General features: G+C 44.9%; 2 protein-coding genes across 6 annotated transcripts in view; both read left to right on the plus strand.

Moving 5' to 3' along the window:
- On the plus strand, nt 1-7,707 carry ATP5F1C (ATP synthase F1 subunit gamma). Of its 3 annotated transcripts, XM_074573226.1 has the most exons (10): nt 22-121; nt 1,176-1,210; nt 2,169-2,300; nt 2,945-3,149; nt 3,602-3,745; nt 4,133-4,197; nt 4,821-4,976; nt 6,089-6,185; nt 6,998-7,035; nt 7,573-7,707. In XM_074573226.1, exons 1-9 carry the CDS (start codon nt 78-80, stop codon nt 7,002-7,004), a joined length of 885 nt encoding a protein of 294 aa, XP_074429327.1. In that variant the 5' UTR covers nt 22-77; the 3' UTR covers nt 7,005-7,035; nt 7,573-7,707. The 3 variants fall into 3 exon arrangements, with proteins under 3 accessions (XP_074429328.1, XP_074429329.1, XP_074429327.1); XM_074573227.1 differs by lacking the exon at nt 6,998-7,035 and having other exon boundaries at nt 1-121; XM_074573228.1 differs by lacking the exons at nt 6,998-7,035; nt 7,573-7,707 and having other exon boundaries at nt 1-121; nt 6,089-6,189.
- Nucleotides 7,708-9,994: 2,287 nt separating this feature from the next.
- The window catches only part of TAF3 (TATA-box binding protein associated factor 3), a 127,597-nt gene continuing 114,495 nt past the window's right edge, over nt 9,995-23,096 (plus strand). For 2 of the 3 annotated variants that reach the window (XR_012585301.1, XM_074573230.1), the window contains exons 1-2: nt 9,995-10,276; nt 22,513-22,755. Coding sequence is in view for 1 of the 3 variants with exons in the window: in XM_074573230.1 (XP_074429331.1) it covers nt 10,111-10,276; nt 22,513-22,755 (409 nt within the window). In the remaining 2 variants the exon portion in view is untranslated. The remainder of the gene's footprint in view (nt 10,277-22,512; nt 22,756-23,096) is intronic. The other variant, XM_074573231.1, reaches the window with a different exon arrangement.

Raw genomic sequence — 23,096 nt, forward strand, 5'->3', positions numbered from 1 at the left:
CCGCCGCTGGGCCCGACTGCGCGCATGCGCGTTGCGGGCGCGCTGACCTTCAGCGGGGCTGTGGTGTAGGCGCCGCCATGTTCGCCCGCGGGGCCACCGTCGCGCTTTACCAGCCGCAATGGTAATAGGAAGGGGGGTACGGGCCGGGAAGGCTTCTGTAGGGATGGGGGGAGGCGTTCCGGTGGTGGGGACGGGCGGTGGCGCGGCTCGGGCCGGCCCCGCGGGGCTCAGGGGGCGACCGTCCGCCCTCAGCCGTGGTGTGGCTGCGGGTGGCGGGGTCGCCGCCCGGGCCGGCCCCTGAGGTGCTGTGGGCTCCGGTGTGGGCTAGGGGAGCGGTGACCGTGAGGCTGAGGGGAGGCGGCCTGTCGGGAGCATGGCGGTGACCGGCTGCGGACGGAGGCTCCGTCCTGTCAGCGGCGGCTGAATCATAGAGTGGTCTACATTGGAAGGGACCTTTCAGATTATTGAGTCCAACCACCAACATAACACTGACAAAAAAGATACCACTAAACCATGTCCCTCAGCACCTCCTATACCTGTCTTTTAAATACCTCCAGGGATGTTGATTCAACAGCTTCCCTGGGCAGCTTCTCCCAATGTTTGTTAATCTTTTCGGTGTAGAAATTTTTCCTAATATCCAATCTGAACCTTCCCTGGTGCAACTTGAGGCCGTTTCCCCTTGTCCTTGGGTGGGGGCGAGGGGGAGATAGGAGCTTGTATGGAAAGGGCGCTCAGCCAGGGTGGGACGGTGACTGGGGAAGCAAGAGGAGTAAAAAGGACAGCTTTGTAGATGACAGGCAGTGCAAGGAGACTCTGTTCTTGTCAGGAAATGGTGTCGCCTCCTCTGCTTCATTTTAATCTCTTTTAAAAAAAACAGTTACATTTTTTGAAAATTGTACCCTTCTGATGCCACGCTGTCTGGTCTTCGTTTACATTGTGCCATTATCTAAGGCTGTGGATAATGTATTAAATGATCTATGGTGTCACAGGAGATAAGGAGAAGGGAGGAAGGTCTGGATACAAGGCATGGTTTAGAGAGGCTTGTCCCTACTACAGATGCTTTTTAAGAAACAGCAATTCTTAAATCTTCATCCCTCTGAAAGGGACCTGCCCTTGATAGGTGGTTTGCTGGAGAACTAGTGAACTACCCTAATTTATCGTGCATTCATTTTCAGGGGCCAAGTCAGGAATATGGCAACCCTAAAAGACAGTAAGTACTGGTCTTGTTTGCTTTTGAGAGAGGGAAGGTGTTGCAGGAAAACCATCTGTTAAAATACAATTTGGGTTAGCCTCTGTTGGATGAGTTGATTGAGATACACCATAACATTGATATATGAGCCTCCAGCACTTCTTATCTTAAACAAGTGTCCTTCAGAAAAGGCATTGCTTAAAATGGTTTCAGCACTAATTTAGATGTCACTTCGTCGAACCAATATAGTTTTACTCAAACATATTTTTAGAATAACTTTATTATATGTGCTAAACCACATTTTTGCTCACCTTTGAGAATTTATTTTCTGTTAACATTTATTTCCCCGTGTGTTTCTCCAACATTAAGGGGGGAGAGGTTGACTGAATGGTTTAACTTTGATAATGCTTCTTTGAGCCATTCCTCATAAGTTCTTATACAGGGATATTGCCTTGGAATTGTGCTTGTCTATAGGACACTTGTTTTGTTTTCTTTTTAGGTCAGTATTTTTTTATGAATCTCATTTTGCCATGGTCTAAACAGAGGAGGAAGTTTATTCTGTGTCTTCATACTCTGGGGTCTTTTTTGTTTGTTTTGTCTCCTTGTAGTCTGGGAAAAGATGACAATATACCTTAAATGATATATTTGTGAAACAGATAGCAGTGGAAGGAAAGAGAACAATAAATAGATCTTCTGTTGGGCTAAATAATAAATAAATGTTGTGTCTGAAGAAGAAAAAAACACCTATTGTAAAGATGCATTTGGGTTAGCCAGGTTACTACTCTTACTACTTTCTTAATGTAAATACTAAGGTCTTTTATGAGATTTATTTGTGCATTATTTGTTTATGTATTTATTGTTCTTTGAGGAACTTGGCAAGATATTTTTTGGATGGCTATTACTAGCATTTTATTGCTTGGTTTTGATGTCGTTATGCCCACCCAGTACAGCCCATGACCTTCAACTGTTAACCTTGTAGTTACCAGGCGCTTGAAGTCCATCAAGAACATTCAGAAAATTACAAAGTCCATGAAGATGGTTTCTGCAGCAAAATACGCAAGAGCTGAGAGGGAGCTGAAGCCTGCTAGAGTCTATGGAACAGGAGCACTGGGTGAGAGAAGACTCTTGCACTGTGTGATGTGGGAACAGAAGAGGAAGGCTTTCATGGTGGTGATAAAATGCCTAGACTTTTTTAACGTTTAGATGTTTTTTTCCAAAAGAATTTGCATCTCTAGGCCACCTTGAGTATTACTTACAAGTAGTTTATGAAAAGTGATTTTTAAGAGTTCAAAGGTGAAATTCATTATGATTTCTGATAATTTTTTAACTTCGTGTGGTTGCATCGTTGGTTTTGTTAGTCATAAAAGCATCACAGCTCAGAATTTCTGGACTACTGCTATCTGTTAATGGAATTGTGTCCTATCTCTGTAGCGTATACAGCTACTGCCAAAGCTCCTCATGAACTCTTGGGCTGGACGTGCTCCCGACGCACTGGACTTGCAGAGTGAACTTAACTAAGTAACGACACTGATTGTGTGATATCCGATGCAGAGATGTGGCTGGCTTTGAATTGTTTCTTTGTCACCTCTGGTCAGATCATGTGTAAACTTGGATGACTGTGAAGGAGTGAAAATTTATCTGGCTGAGATTTGGAACCCCTTTAGAAATTATTTGAGTTAGAATAAGTCAAAGGTATTTTGGCGTGACCTGTTTACTTCCTGGCACCCTTGAATAACTTATCCATCTTTTTTTTAGCTCTCTACGAGAAAGCAGAAATAAAGGCACCTGAAGACAAGAAGAAGCACCTCCTTATTGGTGTGTCCTCTGATCGAGGTCTGTGTGGTGCTATCCACACGTCTATTGCTAAAACCTTGAAGAATGAGATCACCAACCTCTCGAATGCAGGGAAAGAAGTGATGGTGGTTGGAGTAGGTGACAAGATCAGAGGCCTACTTCAGAGGTAAAAAGGATGGGTCCCGAAACTCAAACCCTGAAAGGGTTTGGTTTGGTGGTTTTGTTTGTTTTCTGCAGTAGAAATTTCAAGACTGCTCAGAAAGCTGTGTGGCATTTGCAGGAAATTGCATTTAATAGAACTGTGCTAAATTCAAGTTCCTTTAAAAAAAAGGATCTGCAAATATGCTAAAAGGGGTTTTGGTCATCTGGACACTTGTGAAACTGCTGCACAGCGCTATTATATTTTTGAAATAAAAGTCTGAAAGCTAGCAACTCTGTCACTGTTACAAATGTGCGTTCAGCATGAAGTTATAATTTAACTGAAAAAAAGCAAAATTTCTCTCACACCCTAATTCAATAAAATGCTTAGTTCTGAACACTAGTAAGTTACGCTGCTGAGTAAGTCTTGCTGCCACAAGAGCATCTGCTTGTTCTAACACAGATTTGATGTTACCGCAGGACACATGGCAATTACTTCCTGCTGACATTCAAAGAAGTTGGACGGAGACCTCCAAGCTTTGGAGATGCTTCAATCATTGCCTCAGAGCTGTTAAACTCTGGGTATGAATTTGATGAAGGCTCTGTCATCTACAATCGGTTCAGGTAAGATTAAACTGGAACTGCACTGCAAAAATATTGGGTAGAAGGCTCTGAACAGCACGTTGGCTTGATGAAATAATATGAAAACTGATTGTGAATTGTCACGTTTACTTTCTTTCTTGAGGAGTGAGTGCATTTTGTGTGTGAAGAATTGTTTTGGGGTTTTTTTTTTAATAGCTGTGGTTGCAATTCTCTTTATGTGTATAGTGGGTGCTGTTACATCAACAGTCAGCACGTCATTATATTCATGTGGTGTCTGAGATCTCTTCATCAGGATTATTGCAAAACTTTCTGGGATTGGAAGGCCAGGAGTTTCCTATTCTAGTTTGGTTTTAAACACTCAATTTAGGCTCTTGGTTCAACTAACTCTATTACCCTCTTTTTATACAGGTCTGTCATCTCCTACAAGACTGATGAAAAACCCATCTTCTCCCTTGAAACAGTTGCTGGTTCTGGTAAGTAGTGAACTAGAATCCACTAGTTATGTGATCTGATAAATCACAGAAAAAGTACTCCGAACATCGGAATATGGTATTAAAACATCTTATTATGGTGCATGTATTGTAAGTTTAACAGATTGTTTTGTCTCGGCAGTCACAAGATTGACTTAGCAAAGTGCTGTGGGGCAGGGAGGTTAAAAGAAAAGGTCCTACTGATTTTGGTTTGACATTCTCTCTCAAGCAAGAATTGTGTGTATGCAAAACTCTGTCAGTCTGAATGTTTACAGCACTGAACGGCCTGGGCATTGAGTGACTTTGCACTACTAGGTAAAAATATCATAGAATGTTTCTGCAGCATTGTATAGGAAGATTAAGCGTAATACACTAATAATGTATTTTGCCTTGGTCAGAACCTGACTTTACTAGTATTAAATTGAATTAAAACACATAAAATACTTAATGAAATTTTAAATAGCAGAGAGATTATGAAAGTATACATAGTATGTAGAGAAAATCCGTTTGCTTTGCCTTAAGTAGAGAGACCGGCTAGCCTAGTAGTCTTTCGCATGGCATTGTATTGTTTTGCTAGAAGTAATGTATCTTGGATGTCTCTAAGTTTGCTCTTTCATATTTTACAGAAAGCCTAAGTATCTATGATGATATTGATGCTGATGTGCTGAGAAACTACCAGGAATTTACACTAGCAAATATTCTGTACTACTCCCTGAAAGAATCCACCACCAGCGAGCAGAGTGCTAGGATGACCGCTATGGACAACGCTAGCAAGAACGCTTGTAAGTCTACTCTGCGGGTTTCCCAGGATGTCAGTAGTTTAGCATGAAAGTACTGACCTCCCTTTGTGTAATTCCCAAAATGGTAAGAAATGAGCTGGTTTCTCTCTTAATTCCATTTTGAGCCAGTTCAACTGGGATTCTTCTCTGAACCTGTGAGTTTATTTAGTCCCTGGATAGGGGGATTGCTGTCAAGTCAAACAAGACTCGGTAGCTGGAAGTGAAATAACAGATTCTTTAATAAGAATATGAAATACTAAACTAATCTTGTAATTGCCAGGTATTCTTTACACTCTTCTCATGTGTCTGGTCTGAGGATTTACAGAATTTTTATAAGCCTGTACCTACTTGTGAGCCAAATGTAGTTACTACTGCACCAATTTAAAGGTGGGGAAACTGAAACAATGATTTAAATACTTTACCACCTGTCATGCAACAAGTTGAGAATATACAAGTATTCCTTGGAAGGTGTCCCAAGTGAGCGCAGTGCAGAGTGTGCCGTTGGGACTAGTGGGAGACAGCTGCGAGCTTTGAGTGTGGCGTGGGGATGAGACTTCAGCTCTGAGAAGGTGGCGTTGCACAAAGGGTACTGGTGACTGAGTGAAGCCAATGTGATGTGCAGTTGGGCTACCTGGAACTGTTGCCTGGCGCTCTGCTGCCCACCTTGTCTTGAAAGAAAGACATATCTTCTGCTTTTTAAAAAAAAGAAAAAATCGAAAAAAAAAAAAACATTTCAAAAAAATCTGGCTCCCTTTGCCAGAACAACAGTAACTTGAAGGTAATACCAATGCAGTTAATTGACAATGAAATCTAATTTGAAAGCAAATAATGCATGCTTGTGTTATGTTAAACTAAGCGATGTCGTACCATGGTATTTACTAGTCTGTCAGCTGTTCCTCAGGTGTTTAACTCTGGTGCCTCAAGTCAAATTGTCAAGTTTCTAGATCGTCTACTAGTAGTGTTATCTGTAGAGGAAAAGAATTAAAAGTGCAGTAAGCCTCTCGATTGTTTGCATGGATTTACAAGACTATTTGATACTCTGTCCGTACAACTTCTCTTTTATCTGTATTTGAATAGTTACCATATGTTTAAATTCCAACTGTAATTTTTTCTAGCTGAGATGATTGACAAATTGACCTTGACATTCAACCGTACCCGTCAAGCCGTCATTACCAAGGAGCTTATTGAGATCATCTCTGGTGCTGCTGCTCTGTGAGTACCTGTATAAACGTGAAAGAGGAGTTGTTGCGGAGTCACGTAGTGCTTGTACGTCAGGCTTCAGTCCGGTTAGCAGGGAAGGTTAGGGCATGACTCCCAAGTTTTTCGGCTTGCGCAATTCTACTAACAAGTGTGAAGTTTGGCAGTCTTTTTTGGCCAGATAAAGTTAAAAAGCTGGTACAATAGATCTTTAGCCTCATCACGCATCCTTGCCTGAATAGGCGGTGGGGTTTGGGTTTTGGTTTTTTTTTGACTTTGAGTGGATTTCCCCACTCCTCCCTGGGCTTGTCCTGCTCTGCTCAAACAGCCCAGTAGAGTTGGGTGGGGGAGAGCATCTGAGGTGACTGCAATATGTTTGGATAAATGAGCCTGTGGTGGTGGTCAGAAGCTGAGAGCTTGGGGCTGGGGTTGGAAGGAGGAGGGAATTTCCAGGGTCAGTTGGTGCTGAATGCGTTATTTTACTTTAAGTTCAGTATTTTGCTTATTTCCCCGAGAAAGAAGGTTTGTGAAGGTGTGTACTGCAGGTTACAAACATGTGGGCTTAGACCACAGGTTGTAACTGTGTGTAGCTAATGTGTATTACATCTAACAGCTAAAAATTTGTGCTATACTTGGATGCAAATACATGTGTTAATATCCCATGTGTTTACAAACTGCCTGGAATACAAACCCTACTGCAGTTACGTGCTGTATTGTGCTCCTCACAATACATTTATGGTTATAAATACGTGCATAGTTTTGCCTGAATTTGCATGAGTTGCTTCCTAACCTGCTTGTTCTGTTTTTTCTCGTAATACCATAACCAGGGATTAATCGGAAAAAGCGGTTCAGCCAAATCCAAGAGGTAAAGTTATGAACTAGAAACTAGATTGCATTTTAAAATGAATTAACACAGACAATCTTGAAGTCAAATGAGGAATTCAGTGTTGTTGGTCAGACAAGCTTCTCTTCCCAAAGAGCTGGGAAACTGCCCATTGCTAGTTTGAATCTGTCTGAACAAAAAGTTCTTAATTGTCAATAATTTTAAGCAAAATATGTCCGTGACATCATATATCCACATTTGACATAATTTTCTGTGGTTTTTTTTTCTGGATTATTATATTAATTTGCAATTACTGTTTTAATTTTTTCATAGTGTCCTGACCTTATGCAATGACTTTAAAATGTCTATAGCCAAAACGTTTTATCTAAAGAGGTTTCCATAGCAAAATAAGCATATTCAAGATTTAGAACTTCAAGGAAAAATAGACTTGATAAAGAGTTTGGGGGCGGGGGGTAAGGAATATTAGTAAGGTGCAGTATTCTAATTGGAGGAGAAAGAAGTTTTAAATGAAAAAAAAATAAATAAAATGGTTTACATTTGCTTCAATTCTCCTTACAGGTGAAGAAGAGCTCATCTGAGCATATGGTTTAACCTGCCTGTGTCTGTGTTAACAAGACTGCTCTGTTATTTTGTGAAGTGGTAAAGCCCCAGAAATCTGTAAATTCTTACAATAAATGACCTACATGAAACAAACAGTCTTGGTTGTCCATGGCGCAAATGCTCTCGGTGTCTGAATATCTGGGTTTCACGTGGTTACTCCTTGAAACAAAATGTTTTTAATTCTCCGTGTGTGTATTTGTGTATATCCGCATGCTATAAAATACAGTAACACCGCAGTTCTCAGCCCTCGCTGGGCATGACAGGAATGTGAGAAAGGATGAAATGGAAAAAACAAGAGTATAGCAGAATTGTAAGTAAGAAATGGTTGTGGTGCAGTGTAGCCATAGAAAGCAATTCCGGGTTGTCATAATCTGGAATCTGTAATTCTTTAAGCATAATTTTATTTAGAACCCTTTTTTTTTTTTACTTAAGTGCAGGAAGCACTGCTTTGGAAGTGCAAGCCTAAAGACAGTAGATGGTAACTTAGTTGAGAGCTAGCCCCATTGTTTAAACAACTTCCATTTTTTTTAGATACTCCTGATGGCTTATTTTTCCCTTTTCCTTTGTAAATTTACCCACCCTCTCTATTCTCTTCCATGTGAAATTACATCCCCGTTAAGGAATAATTTAAGGCTGCTGATGGCTTTCTAAAGCAGTTCCCACCACCTTCCTGACCTGATGGCACGTGAATCAAGGTCCGTACCCCCGCTGCCAAAGCTTTCCTACAGCTGCTGAGTTTTTGTGGCTGCCTGGCCTGCTGTCACCACCGTGCAGCTGCTGGGTGCAGCGAGACAGCCAGCCATCCATTCCTGTCATCCCAGATGAGAGGGGTGACACGTGTAACGCTGAGCAGGGAAACACTGGTCTGTTTGAAATGGTTGGCAAAGTGGAAACTGCCTTGTGGGCCCTGGGCAGGACCTGTCTGGTTCAGCGGTGGTGTGCCAAGGGTCCATCAGGGACTCTCCTGCTGTTCCCTTCCTTGTCCCCCACACAACGCATCCTCAAATTCCCCTCAGACAGGCAAGGAAATCCTTTCTGCAACCTCCAGCCTTCCCCCTTTCAAGACACAGGCGTACCTCCCATGCAGCCCAGGTCAGGTCAATGTACCTAAGGAGCAGCACGTCCACAGAGGGAAGTTCTTTCCCAGTCCTTGAATCCCACGTTCATAGAATCATAGAATGGTTTGGGTTGGAAGGGACCTTTAAAGGCCATCTAGACCAAAGCCCCTGCCACAAGCAGGGACATCTTCAACTAGAACAGGCTCCTCACAGCCCCATCCAACCTGACCTGGAATGTTTCCAGGAATGGGGCATCTCCCACCTCTCTGGGCAACCTGGGCCAGGGTTTCATCACCCTCATTGTAAAAAAAAAAATCTTATATCTAGTCTAAATCTTCCCTCTTTTAGTTTAAAGCCATTACCCCTTGTCCTGTCACAACAGGCCCTGATAAAATGTTTGTCCCTGTCTTTCTTATAAGCCCTCTTTAAGTACTGGAAGGGGCTCTAAGGTCTCCCTGGAGCCTTCTCTTCTCCAGGCTGAACAACCTCAACTCTCTCAGCCTGTCCTCACAGCAGAGGGACTCCAGCCCTGGGAGTGTCTTCATGGTCTCCTCTGGACTTGCTCCAACAGGTCCATGTCTCTCCTGTGCTGAGGGCACAGTGCTGATCGCTATACGGACCCCCGAGGGACATCGCTTGTCACCGATCTCCCTCTGGACATTGAGCCATTGGCCCCTACCCTTGCGATGTGGCCATCCAACCATTTAGCATGAAGAGCCATTACGGAGCTTCACCCAAAAGATTTAATTGCAAGGTCTTGGCAGCAAACGTTTGCTGTGACTATGAAGATGCATTGGGTCCCACAGCAGAGGGAAAACCCAGTGATGGTGAGGGCTGACATCCACATCCCCCATCCAGCTGGAAAGAGAAAAAAAATTACGGGGCTTCGGATCAACAGTTTTGATGAATAATTTTACTTTTCTGGTAACCGGTGGCATTGCTGCCTGTTTAAATGATGCGCCTGGGCTCTGCTCCAGCGCCTCACGGGAACGGCCCCTGCTCGTCCGCTTTGGGCCTGCGGAGGAGCCGCGATCGCCCGCCGCTGGGGAAGCCCAGCCCAGGTCCCTCCAGCGCTCCGAAATCCCGCCTGACACCAACTTTTCCTCACAGCGCTGTAGAAAACCCCGATTTCGTTTTTGGTTTTTTTTTGTGGGAGTGGAACTCGAACGGCTCCGCTCCGTGTCCCTACCGTCCGCTGCCGCCATGACCCCTCCGTCCCGCCCGCCCTGCCGATGGCCGAGCGCTCGATGCGCCCCGCCGCTCCGCGCCGCGCCCCGCTCGATGCGCTCGGCGCTGGAACGGCGCGGCCTGGCGCTGGCGGCGGGGAGGCGCGGCGCCAAGATGGCGGCGGCGGCGGGCTGTGCGTGAGCCTCCCTCGGCCCTCCCGGCCCAGGGCGGGCGGCGGGCCCCGGGCGGCACCGCGCCGAGCCCAGCCGGCATGTGCGAGACCTACTCGCGGTGGCTGCTGCGGGTGTCGGTGGCGCAGATTTGCCAGGCGCTGGGTTGGGACTCGGTGCAGGTTTCGGCCTGCGACCTCCTCACCGACGTGCTGCAGCGGTACCTGCAGGGACTGGGCCGGGGCTGCCACCGCTACTGCGAGCTCTGTGAGTGCGGGCCGGGCCGGGGGGTAGGGGGCTGTGCTGTGGGGAGAGGGGCTGTGGCGAAGGACGGGCTTGTTGCCGTTTGGACACGGTCCTGGGAAGCCGGCTGTGGGTGGCTCTGCTTGAGCAGGGGTCTGGACCAAGCGACCTCCATAAGTCCCTGCCAGCCTCGGCCATTCTGTGAAGGGAGGCGGCCGAGCAGTTCTGTGGGCCGTGGGGAGGGGAGGCTATGGGGAGGGAGGTTGTGGGGAGGGCAGCTGTGGGGCAGGAAGCTGTAGGGCAGTGCTGTAGGGTGCTTTGCAAGGGGAGGGTCAGGGAAATGTGACAGGAGGGCATAGGGAGGTGGGCTTTGGGCAGCGCTGGGGTCTGTGGGGCAGCGGGTGCGAGGTACGTGCATGGGGGAGGTCAGTGTCATGATGGGATGGGGAGGTGGCCTGTGGGCCAGTTCTGTAGGGAGAGAACATGGAGAAAATGTCTGTGGAGGAAGGTGAGGACACGGGGGTGATCAGGCTGTGGGGTCGTGCAGGGGCCAAGGGGGTGGATTAGGTTGTAGGGCAGTGGTGGGGGCCATGGGGGAGATCAGGCTGTGGGGCAGTGGTGGGGGCTGTGGGGAGGTGGGCTATGGGAGACTCCAGCTGGGGGAAGGTGAAGGGGAGTTGGGCTGCGAGGCAGTGCAGGGGGCTGAGAGGATGAAGGGGGAAGCTGTGGGACAGTCCTGGTGCACAGGGGCCTTAGTGCGAGGGAGAAGTGGGCTGTGGGGTGGTGGATCTGGAGTGTGGACATGGATGAGGAACTGGGGCTGTGGACTTGAGGAAAATGGTGCTCTGAGGCAGTGGGTCTGGGGTGTAGGGAGATGGGGCTGCTGCCCCATTTTCTTTGACTGCAGCATAGCCGGGTATGTGTACAGGAGAGGGAGATGGGACTGTTGGCCCTGCTGCTGAGGCTGTAGTCTGATGGATCTGGAGGGGATGTACTGAGAGGGGAAAAGGGACAGTCAGCCCCTTTATGGGTGGGATGTGTGCATGGGAGGACATGATGCTGCTGTTGTGTTGTCCTGGCTTACCCACAGGTCAAGGTCTGTGCCGTGGTAGGAATGCTGGGGAGGCTGTGGGGCCCCACTGCAGGTGGGGATGTGTGTGTAGGGTTTGGATGTGGGCACACGGGGAAGTGCTGAAGCTGTAGGGCGAAGGGTTTGGGCTGGGTGTATGGGGCAGGGAGGTGGGAGATGTTAACCCCTGCTGTGGGAGGTGTGTAAGGAGTGAAGAGATTGAGCTGCAGTGCGTGGGGTCCGAGACGTGTGCCTGGGAGGAGCGGAATCACCTGCACGGGGAGGGAGAGATGTGTCTGGAAATGCAATTGCTGGGGCTGGAGTGCTCTGGGTTGGATATATATGTGTAAAGGGGGAAGTGATTTGTGGGGCTGGAGGTGCATGTGGAGGTGTGGGGCTTTATAGCTGCCCAGGGAGGCACATGTGCTGTGCAGGGTCGGGGATCTATATAGGGATGAGGTGGGGCTGTGGTGCCTGTGGGGCTACCGTGCATGTATGGGGGCAGGCAGGGGGCTGTGGTCAGGGATTGACATGAACCAGGGCAGCATGGGGCCATATGTGTGAGGCTAGGGATGTGTGTGTACAGGGGGAAGCAACTGTACTGTGGGGCTGTGAACGTGTGTGTGGGGAGTGTGGGGCTGCAGTGTGTGAAAGCAGGGATGCAGTGGAGTGTGGTTTTTTGGGGAGATGGAGCTGTAGTGCACAGGATGTGGGAAGGTGATGGGGTTGCATGTGGGAGGTGTGGAGTATGTGGTATGGATAACGGGAGGGATGGGGCTGGGGGTAAATTTAGTGCGCGTGGCACGAGGTGTGAGTGTTCTCATGTGGGTGCAGTGGAAGAGGTTTGGCTGGATATGTGGGGGACTGGAATTAGCCAGTGCTGCCATTGAGGAGGCACATGCCGAAGGAGCTGGGAGTGATGGTGGGAGGCAGGATGCCCAGGGCCTCACTGGATTTGGGGTGAGGGTGTGCTGGGGTGGGACTGTGGAAGGGCTGAGTTTATACCAAGTGGGAGAAAAGAAAGGAGTTCTGGGAGTCAGAGCAAGGACTACTGGCTGGGTCACATAGGAGTATGGAGTGTGTGTGTGAACGGGATGGGGAAGGGACAAAAAGTATTACTACTGGGGCTGGGACTGTGACAAAGGATGAAGTTGTGTGTCCCTTGGGGTTGTGTGTGTCCCTGCACAGCCTGCAGTGGAGGTACTGAGCAGGGCAGATGACCGGGATCTGTAAGTATTGGGGAGAAGCTGAAGGGGGGAGCACAGAGTGGAGAGGCTGGGGGGAGCAAGGGTGCCCTGAAGGGATGGGTATAGGCTGTGTGTGCACAAAGAAACAGGGCTGCTTGTGCCTCCAGTGCCGAGAGGGACATGTTTCCCCTTCCTTTGGCATGCTGGGGAGTTGCAGAGTTGTGAGTTGCTGCTGCTCTGTGTGTACATGTGGAGGGGGAAGTCCTGGAGAGCCCCTGGGGCAGAGCTCAGAGCTGCTACAGTTGGGTCTGGCAGCAAGGAGGGTATTTAGAGGAAGCGGGGTGGATTTGGGGCTGGATTTGGGGGGTGGATTTGGGGCTACTGTAGCTACCACCAGTTTAGAGAATGTGTTGGGGACTGTGGGAGGTTATGGGAGAGGTGACAGGGATGGCAGCCCTGAACGCAGAAATGGAGAAGTTTGCTAGCCGTTCTGTCCGAGTTGTGGGAGCTGTGCTAATGAGGATGTCGCAACTGCGGATGAGAGGAGTATCATAGAATCACAGACTGTTTAGAATTGGAAAGGACCTTAAATGTCATCTAGTTCCACCCCCACTGCCATGGGCAGGGACACCTTCCCCTAGACCAGGTTGCTCAAAGCCCTATCCAGCCTGGCCTTGAACCTTTCAGGGACGGGGCATCCACAGCTTCTCTGGGCAACATGTGCCAGTGGTTCACCACCCTCAGAATTTCTTCCTAATATCTAATCTAAATCTCCCCTCTTTCAGTTTAAAACCCTTACTCCTCATCCTATTGCTGCACTCCCTGATCAAGAGTCCCTCCCCATCTTTCCTGTAGCCCCTTTAGGAACTGAAAGGGGCTCTAAGGTCTCCCTGGAGCCTTCTCTTCTCCAGGCTGAACAACTCCAACTCTCTCAGCTTGTCTTCATAGGAGAGGTGCTCCGGACCTCTGGTCATTTTCATGGCCCTCTTCTGGACTCACTTCAACATGTCCTTCTTATGTTGGGGGCTTCAGAGCTGGACGCAGTACTCCAAGTGGGGTCTCACCAGAGTGGAGCAGAGGGGCGGAATCACCTCCCTTGCCTTGCTGTCCACGCTTCTTCTGATACAGCCCAGGATACGGTTGGCTTTCTGGGCTGCAAGTGCACATTGCTGGTTCATGTCCAGCTTTTCATTCACTAACACCCAAGCCCTTCTTGGCAGGGCTGCTCTCAATCCCTTCGTCCCACAGCCTGTATTTGTGCTTGGGGTTGCCCCAACGCAGGTGCAGAACCTTGCACTTGGCGTGTTGAACTTCATGAGGTTTGCACAGGCCCACCTCTCAAGCCTGTCCAGGTCCCTCTGGATGGCATCCCACAGCTTGGTGTCATCAGCAGACTTGCCAAGGGTGCACTCAATCCCACTGTCCATGTCGCCGACAAAGATGTTAAACAGCACCAGTCCCAGTACTGACCCCTGAGAAATGCCACTTGTCACAGGTTGCCACTTGAACATCGAGCCGTTGACTGCAACTCTTTGAGTGCAGCCATCCAGCCAGTTCCTTATCCACCGAGAGGTCCATCCATCAAATCCATGTCTCTCCAATTTAGAGACCAGGATGTTGGGCCAGATTGTCAAATGCTTTGCTCAAATCCAGGTAGATGACGTCAGTTGCTCTCCCCTTATCCATCAGGTTCCTTAGATGATCTCAAACCTGATCTTGTCCTGCAGTGGGCAGTTCCTCATTCTCCCAGTCCCTGCCTTTGCCTTCTGTGACTCGGGTGGTGCAGCTACAGCCCTTCTCAGTGAAGACCGAGGCAAAAAAGTCATTGAGCACCTCAGCCTTGTCCCATATCTCAGGTGACCAGGTCTCCTCTTTCCTTCCAGAGAGGGCCCACATTTTCCCTAGTCTTCCTTTTATCACCAACGTACCTATAGAAGCTTTCTTGTTGCTCTTGATGTCCCTGTATGTGTTGCTGTCAACTGGTGGTGGATGCAGCCTCAAGCCTGTGAAAGCTGGTAATGTTGTGTTCTTCTACAAGAGGAAATTTGGAGAGTGTGCGGAGCAAAGACCTGCAGGTCAGGCAGGAGGCATGGTGAGATTAGCTTGGTCAGGAGAGGAGCAGTCGTGGCCTGAAGGTGCTGCTGCTTGTGCTCATGCCTCCCCTCTGAAGTAGAAGTTCTCACTGCTGAGCGATCCCCATCAAGCAAAGTGATACTTTGAACATACCTGGTCCTGCCTCTGCTTCCTGATTTTAGGAATAATTGAGATCGAGTCTGGGGCTGCCGCTTTAACTGAGTTCAGAAGGCACTTAGTGATATTGCTGCAAACTTTTTGAGTTCTAGTTTGAGTAGGTTTCCTCGTATGAGCTTTCAGCAAATTTGACACCTAGTTGGATGTGAAGCTGTGTGTGGTCAGTCTGGAAATGGGACTGTGCAATATTAAACCAGCGGCACCAGTGCACCTGCTGCACCGGTGAATTCTGTATCTCAATCTGAACGGAAATTATCTGTAAAGAGATTAAAGGGGACAACAGAGAGAGCTGGGGAGAACTGTGTTATGGGGTAAAAAAAGGAGCTAAATCTAGGCTGGGTCAGAGCTGTCCTTTGACATGGTGAGTACAAATTTTGGGATGATGGTTTTGTTAGTGGATGACTGCATGTGCAAGAGATGAGTTTTTCAGCAGCGTTGCCCCCCCTGAGCTCAGCTGCGTCTGCCACAGGTACTGCAGCGTTTGTGAGGCTGGGAGGAAAAGCCGCAGAATTGGTGAAAATACAGCTTTTTACTTGCGGTGTTTGAGGAAGTGGAAGTGCGTAGAAATAAGGTATCCCTCTTGCTTTGGGTGTGCTCACTGAAAGTGGGGAAAGGAATTAATTTTTTCCCCTCTATGAATGGAGAAGGAAGTATCATAGTCTTTCTTTTTTTTTCTTTTTTTTTTTTTGTGGAGAAGAAGGGGAATATGCTGTTTTCATGCCAGTGATACGGTATTTCTTGTATTTACCTCTCCTAAAATGATTCCTGTCTTTATTTCTTTAAAAGGTTTATAAAAAGACATCTTAACGCTCGGCTGATGTCTCCCTGCTTTTTCGGAATTGTTTCCTTTTTCTCCTAAAATAAGTTACAGTACAAACCCAGCTCTGGATGAATGAGCTGAATTTGGCCATGGTTTTGCATAAGTGGAATTAATTAAATTCCAATTGTAGCATCTTTATTGTCAGTGTGTTATCTCAAAGTCAAACCAGTGGGGTTTGAGTTAGCAGGGTTGTCGGCTGGAGGGACATAATCTTTGTATTCGAAGCTGAATGGATTTACTCTGACGTAATTGAGATGGTGTGGTATTGCTCTGAAAAGCATGTCATTGCCGTACGCGTATTTTCTCAGTTGCAAAAGAAAATGATGGCTTTCCCAGCTGTGTTAGATCTTTGTTCCAGCTGTTACATTCCATTAGCAGAGCTACATTCAAGATTTTCATTACTTTTCTGCTGTTGTTTCTTTGCATTTGCGGTAGCTGGAGTTGATGGGAGCTTCTGTGGCTGCAAAAGGATTTGCCAAACGGGCTTGAGATGCGTTTGATGCCGTGAAATGCTTCTGAATACTGTGTTGGGGGTGGAGGAGAGAGTGAACTTACAGGGGAGAAAATAAGGGTTTTTCCTGTTAAAGTACACCGCGTTACGCTGTTAAAATTTGCAGAAAGCTTGTAAGAGGAAGCCTGTTCAATATGCCGTACGCTCCACACATGTTTTTATCTTAGAATTTAAATAAAATATTTGAAAAGCAGTGCTGGAGTATGTAATTAAGGTATTGAACTACAAAACCAAACTGACATTGTGAGGTTTCTGGGAGCAGAGTTCTATGTTGTTGTTGTTGTTGTTTGTTTTAAGCAGAGGTGAAAAGGGAAGAGTTCTCTGTGAGGCGCAGCTTTGTTTTGCACTCACATTTCACATGGTTTGATAGAGGTGGCGGCACAGCTGGTGTTTTGGGTTAACTGCTCTGGATTTTCTAGTATACGTTGGGGTTTTTTTTAACATTGTGGAACTGTCCAGTGGAGACAGACGGTATCTGCTTCCTTTGCTAAGAGTTTAGCTTGGCAGTGAGCTGGTTGGTTATAGACATGCGGAATACGTTGTGTTTTACCTCTTAATTTAGCACATTTCCAGTAAGGAAATTCAGTTTCCTGTATATTTATGTGAGTGCTGTAATTCACGGGAGGGATGAGGAGGGGAGTCATGGTTTATGCCCTAAAAAAGCCTGATTTTTCTACTGCATTGCTTTAAAAGACAACCAGGTAGAAGCTACTTAAATTTAATCACTGAGGGCACCTGGGCATATTTCAGCAGGACAAATGTAGATTATATGCTGTTAAAAGTAGAAGAGTAATAAACTAGATATTAATTTAGGGTTGTGTTGGATCTAGAAGTGGGGGTTTTGGTACCCTTTCTGGAATTTTCAGTCTTGAGCATATGTTTGGACATGTTGTGATTATTTTTTTTTAAATTTTAAATTTTTTCTTCTGAAAGTTGCTTACAGTGAGGAAATAAAGCTTAAAAGTTGCCCTTTAGTTTCATTTTGTGTGACTACTTTTTTGAAGATTATTTTTGTGTAAACATAGAATCACAGAATATCTCAAGTTGGAAGGGACCCATAAGGATCATTGGGTCCAACGCCCTGCTCCTCGCAGGACTACCTAAACCTAATTCCATATATATACATAAAAATAACATTAAATGTAAATAATATTAAATATATTTAAAGTTATATTAATAATTCAACTGCATTTATATTAAAAGGCAGGCTCTGATCTGGTGAGCACAACGTTGTAACTGGAAGGAAAAATGTCAGATCTTGCAAAATGTTTTGCCAAGATAGAGCTGGCTCAAAACCTGCTCCAGTGTCACTGCACAATCTCCGGTCAAGGAAAACTTAACTTCATTATAGCAAATCTCTGCTTTGGAGAATGCAAACAGCAGACCAATATTTTCACTGGGAATAACGACAGTGGAGAGAATAGACCTGGCATCAACCAACTCTTTATTTCTTTCTAATTAAAACCTTGTACGTTTTTTTTCATTTTTGTTCTTTTTGGTTTGTTTTTTTTTTTTTTAAGTTACTTCACTCTTACTACACTATATATACAGTATATAATGGTAATCTCTATCAAAGTGTTAGATTTTGATGATGAGTTTAAATGAGCTGATTCCCTTTACTCATGCTGAATGACTGTTGTAACAAGTATCTCTCCAGGGCCCATAACATTTGTTATAAGCAGTGTACCTCTTTATGTCCTGATAACCTTCAATGTTGATGTTTTTAAGCTAATTAACTTCTCACTGGCTACCAATAAAGAAGGTCAACTTTTTTTTTTTTTTTTTTTTCCACTTGACATTTATGAGGTTACCAGGAAAAAGAGCAGGCTCCGAGCAGCAATAGCAAGAAGATGCTTTTGCCTGCCTGGTAACTACATTAATAGGACCCTTTTCCCCCACTTAAGTGCTCTCCAGCAAGGCGTATGTACTTATTTAATAATGTACTGTGTATGCCTCTGACTGTTCTTGTGGATGCTGGATGGAAGCAATGTGTTGTTGGTTTGAAAGAGTTATCCTGGAGTAACTATTCAGTGTAGATACACGGGTATTTAATACAGGGTTGAGTGATGTGCGTGAGCACAAGGAATCTGTGACAGAGGCTGTAATAAAAATACCGAGGAGCTATACCTAATAATTTGCTAGTTAAAATAAAATTTAAAAAAAATACTTCTTTTATTGTAGACATGAGGGTGAATGCTGAGCTATTTATAATAGACTGTACATGTTGCATGGGTAGTGACTCATTAATTTTTCTCAATATATATTTATTACAGAGCTGTAGTTGCTCCCTTTGAAAAAAAACCTGGCATGAAACTGAAAACTCTTCTGTTCTGTACACTCATTAAATGTTCCCTGTTTCACATGAACTTTGAGCCAGGAAGGAGGAGGTGCTGGGGGTGAGCTTGACAAAAGTAAATCAGCTATTTTGAGACTTTAATAATTCAAGAATTTGACAATTTAAGAATTTAAGGAAAACAAGATAGTTTTTCCCTAACGCCCACTGACCCCCTCCCAGTTTCTTTGGATGACATGAGGGTTGATCAGCTTGTTTTCTGGAGAAATTCTTGTGACTTCTGCAAAAATAACTAGGCTTCTAAAAATTCCTTTTCCCCACAAACCGAGAGCGAGCGTTTATTGCTTGAAGGGGACTTAGTGCATTGCCCCCATATTCTGTTTGATTTGGTTGTCCTTGTGGACAACTGGGTTAATCAGCAGTGTTGAGGGCTGGATAACTTCCCACCCGAATATTCAGCTCTGCGTGGATTCTGTTTGCTGGTATTTTTGATGCTCTACTTTTTGGGGGATCCATTTCTGTGTGCAGATTCCTCCACACCCGGTGTTTGTTCTCATTCATAGGGAAGCTGAGAGTATTGTAACTGCACCATTCGCACAGGTTTCTGATGAGCTGTTTTGAGATTGAATGGTCTTAATCAGAACAACAGATATTATTTGATTCGTTGTGGTATAGGGAATAGAAGCTGGAAACCAAAGCTCCAAAGCTGTTTGTGATTTGATACTGACTTGCTGTGTGACACTGGATTAATTATTTCACTGGGAGGGTTCAGCATCTGAATTTTTAAACTGAGGATAACACAAATATCTGAAGAATATCGAGACAAGTTCAGTATGTACAAATGAAACTCTTTTTTTGGCATCATTTGCTTACAGAAAAAAGCCTAAGACTGAATGAAAGACCAGGAGAGAGTGTGTTACATGTTTGTCAGCATTCTCTTTCATGTGCCTGGCTTCTGCTATTATTGTGGATTTTTATTAAACCGGAGAGAGAAAAGGAATGCTAAACTGTTCAAATATAAGTATGAAGGCACAAGCCTTTATTTGATAAATCACCTGAAATTACATTTAATACATTTTTGTGCTGTGTATATTTCCAATTGATGTCTTTTGATTTAAACATAGATATGAATACAGGGCTGAAACTTTTTTTGTACACTTTTACCACTGAGGACACTCTTTCTTGAAAAGAAGAGGTTAAAGGACCAGTCCTTTTTGTCCCTGTGACAGTTACAGGTTTACATTTTTTATTTTTTTTTTTTTTTTTTTTAGCTTCTATGACTTGTCCTTGATGTTTTAACTTATGTCTTGGCATTGTCTCTTTGGAGGCAAACGGCAAAGACATGGGAAAGTTGATTTTTCTTCAGGTTTTTTTTTTTGAACCTGCGTTCTAACACACATAATTGTTTTTGGATGTGGTTGCTTTAATATTTCCGTGCTTCAATTACACTTAGTAGTTGCTTCTCTGCCACGTGTTCTTAATAAGCACTTGTAGGAAGAAGTGCTTTTTAGCATTTATCGCTTGCTAATCACGTCAGTACACGTTTTTGGAGGTTAAAAAGATCGTGTGTAGATCTAGGAAAAGACCTTTTCCTATCGCAGTGATGAACTGGACTAGACTTTCATCCTGAGTGGATGCCGGTGCTGGTGTCAAGAGACGCACACTGAGCGAGGTACTCAAACCCCAGTAACGGGGTAGGTGGTGTTCGTGCACCTTGCAGTCCCGTGCCCCATGTTGTCCAGCTGGGAAACCTCTTGCAGCATTTTCCCTGCCTGGAACTTGGTTTTTCTTCCAAGGGAAGCTGGACCCAAGTATGGTGTGTGTCTGTGCCAGTGGGTACGCTTTCCAGGTCTAGGCAATGCCCACCTGAGAATGAGTGCTGTGAGTCTCACCATGAATCTGTCTGTCTTGCAAACAGCACAGTCAGTGATTTCAGGAGTGTCTGGGGAATAAATATGCTCTACTTCTGGGCTTGTTGAAAAGGTTTGAAAAGTTTTCCCCAAGTTTTTCTTTTGAATTCGCAGTCCCAACTTCTACGTGTTAAGTCTTGATGCCATAGAAAATGGTTCAGTAAATTCAAAGGTACCTTGTAGTCTGAAGAGCAACTAAAAGTGACAAGGCAAAATTTCTTAGCTGTGTCAATTATATAAATTTAATTTTTTAAGGATAAAGCACTGTTCTGTCTGCCCAATAACTATAGGTATCTCGTAACTACTCCAGAGTGGTGGTATCCTCCTTTAATTGTATTTATGTAAGTCTCTGCATTTGTCATGTCAACACAAAATTTCCCAGTTATGTCAACTACCTAAATTTAAGTTTTTATGGATAAAACACTCTTCCGTCCGCTCAATAACTACAGGGATTTCATAACTACTCCAGAGTGGTGATATCCGCCTTTAATTATGTTTATATAAGTCTCCACATTTCTCTGTCCCTGGAGTCTGCAGGGGAAACTAGTATTGCACTTGTACTAAATATTATTCAGACACAAAATCCAAGATGGTTCTTGTCGTAGGGAGTTTATGTTCTAAATAGAGATGGACAAAGGAGGCGATAACTTGGTCTGATCTCCCTTTTAGCTGTGGAGAGAATTAAAACACAAGCAACTTGCCCAGAGTCACACAAGAGGCCAGTGTTACAGAGCTGAGAATCAAAACCATAATCTGAGTATTACCCTTATCTTCACTGCAAGACTGAGAAGAGAAATTCTAGAACAAAATTCTTATTTTCTAAATGTACCTGCAGGCGTGAGTTGGCTGGGGGTTTGAATTCATCCAGTGATGTGAGAACCCGCCTGCTCGACTGCTTCGGCTTCAAGATAAACCAAGAAGAGATTAGGTTAAAGGACAAACAAAAGAGCATCCCCCCCGTTCTCCGAAGCTGGGGCTTCACAATAGCGATTGTGTTCCTTCAATAAGCACGGGCTGGTTTTCCATAATTGCTTTTTAAAGAAAATCACAGCTTATCATCGTGTAGGGATGTAATATCTTCATAAGCCAACTGTATAGAATTTTAATAATTCAGTATAATTTTATTGAATTAAAAGAAAAAAAAGTCATTGTTAGGGTTTAAGGCATCTTTTGTTGTGTTATTGTTATTATGAAAAGTTAGGATGAGTCTCAAAGCGGTGCCTTGGCCACCAAAGCCAGGTGCCCAGTTCTCCCTCCGGAGGCCTTTGGAGGGATTTCCCTCTGTCGGGTCAGGGAAACCAAGGCACTTGGAGGATTTCTGCTCTGCATAGTTCAAATCTTTGAGCCAAATTGTATGTGTAGAACACCCTGCATCCCTTCTTGGACTGTTTTCTTGGAGGTCATATTAAATAAAGATCCTGACTGTTCGGGCAGTAAGGTTTCACTATGTGTTTTGTAAAGAAAAGAAGATTTTTGCTGTAGAGTCAAACTTAAATTGTACCTGAGGAAATCAGCCCCCAAAGTTTAGTATAAAATACTCTCTCCTCATCAAACCACTACTTAATATTCCTGTATTTCATGCGGGAGGTATATCTAACCGGTAGGTAAAGTGACTCATAGCTTATGAAGCCTGGAGATTTCATCTGGTGGAAAGATACTACGTGAAGTATTTTTGTTATCAAAAGATACACCAGATACCTTCTTTTTTTTGCTACCCGTAAGCTACAATTGGTTCAACAAAATGAAGTTGTTGATTTTCTAGTAATAATTACATGTAGTCTGTTACATACTGGTAAAGGGGCACTTTCTGAATATTGAGGGCTTGTTTTGTTCATTTGAATGTACATTCTGAAATTGAAAACTATTTTAAGTGTTGTTGCACGGTGTTAATTGACTGTTGCCAGGTAAAGCTGCCTGGTGCGGCTCCCTCGGTTTTGCTTGATTTGCTTCTTGAGGTGCAGCTTTTTAATGGTATGAATTGAAACAAAGGGATACGGATCAAAACAAAACAATTTTAAATGAGAGTGTGTTTTCAGCCTGTTGTGTAGCCCAACGAACGTTAAACGCGGCAGAACTGTGGGGCCGTAATCTCCATTATTGGTGGTGAGCCGAAGTGGGTTGTAATCTCTAAGCGTAGACCTGCAGGTCAATTATTTTTTTTTAAACTGGCTTTTTGCGAAAATGTTGTTCTCTTGTTGTTGTTTTTTTTTTTTGTTACAGATGGCCGCACAGATCCAATTTTGGATGATGTAGGTGATGCCTTCAAGCTTATGGGGGTTAACCTGCATGAGCTGGAAGATTATATACACAATATCGAACCTGTCACTTTCGCACATCAAATCCCTTCGTTTCCCGTCAGCAAGAACAATGTCCTGCAGTTTCCCCAGCCGGGAAGTAAAGATGCGGAAGAAAGGAAGGAATACATCCCTGATTATATGCCACCTATTGTCTCCTCTCAAGAAGGTGCGAAATTAATCCTTTGCTTTAAGTTTTGGTCCCTGTGTGTTTGCGTATTTGTTTGCATCCTCGAGCAGATCGAGTTGTGCTGCCCGTAGCAGTCGCTCAGGAAGGACCCGCTGGGTGTTACACAAGTGTGGTTTCAAAACAGGTACTAGTGCTCTGGCAAGCTTCTTTTCCACTCTTGCACTTTCCTCCAGGATTAACTGTTGTCAAAGTACACCGTGTTAATACACATTTTTCTATAATGCATTTAAATTTTAAGTTTTTGGATGACAGTAGAAATGAATGCTTTACATTACCTTTTATCTGTTCTTCTCCCTTTTATATACTGCAAGAGGTTACAT

The sequence above is a fragment of the Larus michahellis genome, chromosome 1, assembly GCF_964199755.1.
Source record: "Larus michahellis chromosome 1, bLarMic1.1, whole genome shotgun sequence".
In the NCBI taxonomy this organism is placed as follows: Eukaryota; Metazoa; Chordata; class Aves; order Charadriiformes; family Laridae; genus Larus; species Larus michahellis.

Coding starts and splice junctions, on each gene's coding strand:
- ATP5F1C (XM_074573226.1), top strand. CDS start 78: ATGTTCGCCCGCGGGGCCACCGTCGCGCTTTACCAGCCGCAATG. Junction 122..1,175: donor GCGCTTTACCAGCCGCAATG/GTAATAGGAAGG, acceptor ATTCATTTTCAG/GGGCCAAGTCAGGAATATGG. Junction 1,211..2,168: donor TATGGCAACCCTAAAAGACA/GTAAGTACTGGT, acceptor TTAACCTTGTAG/TTACCAGGCGCTTGAAGTCC.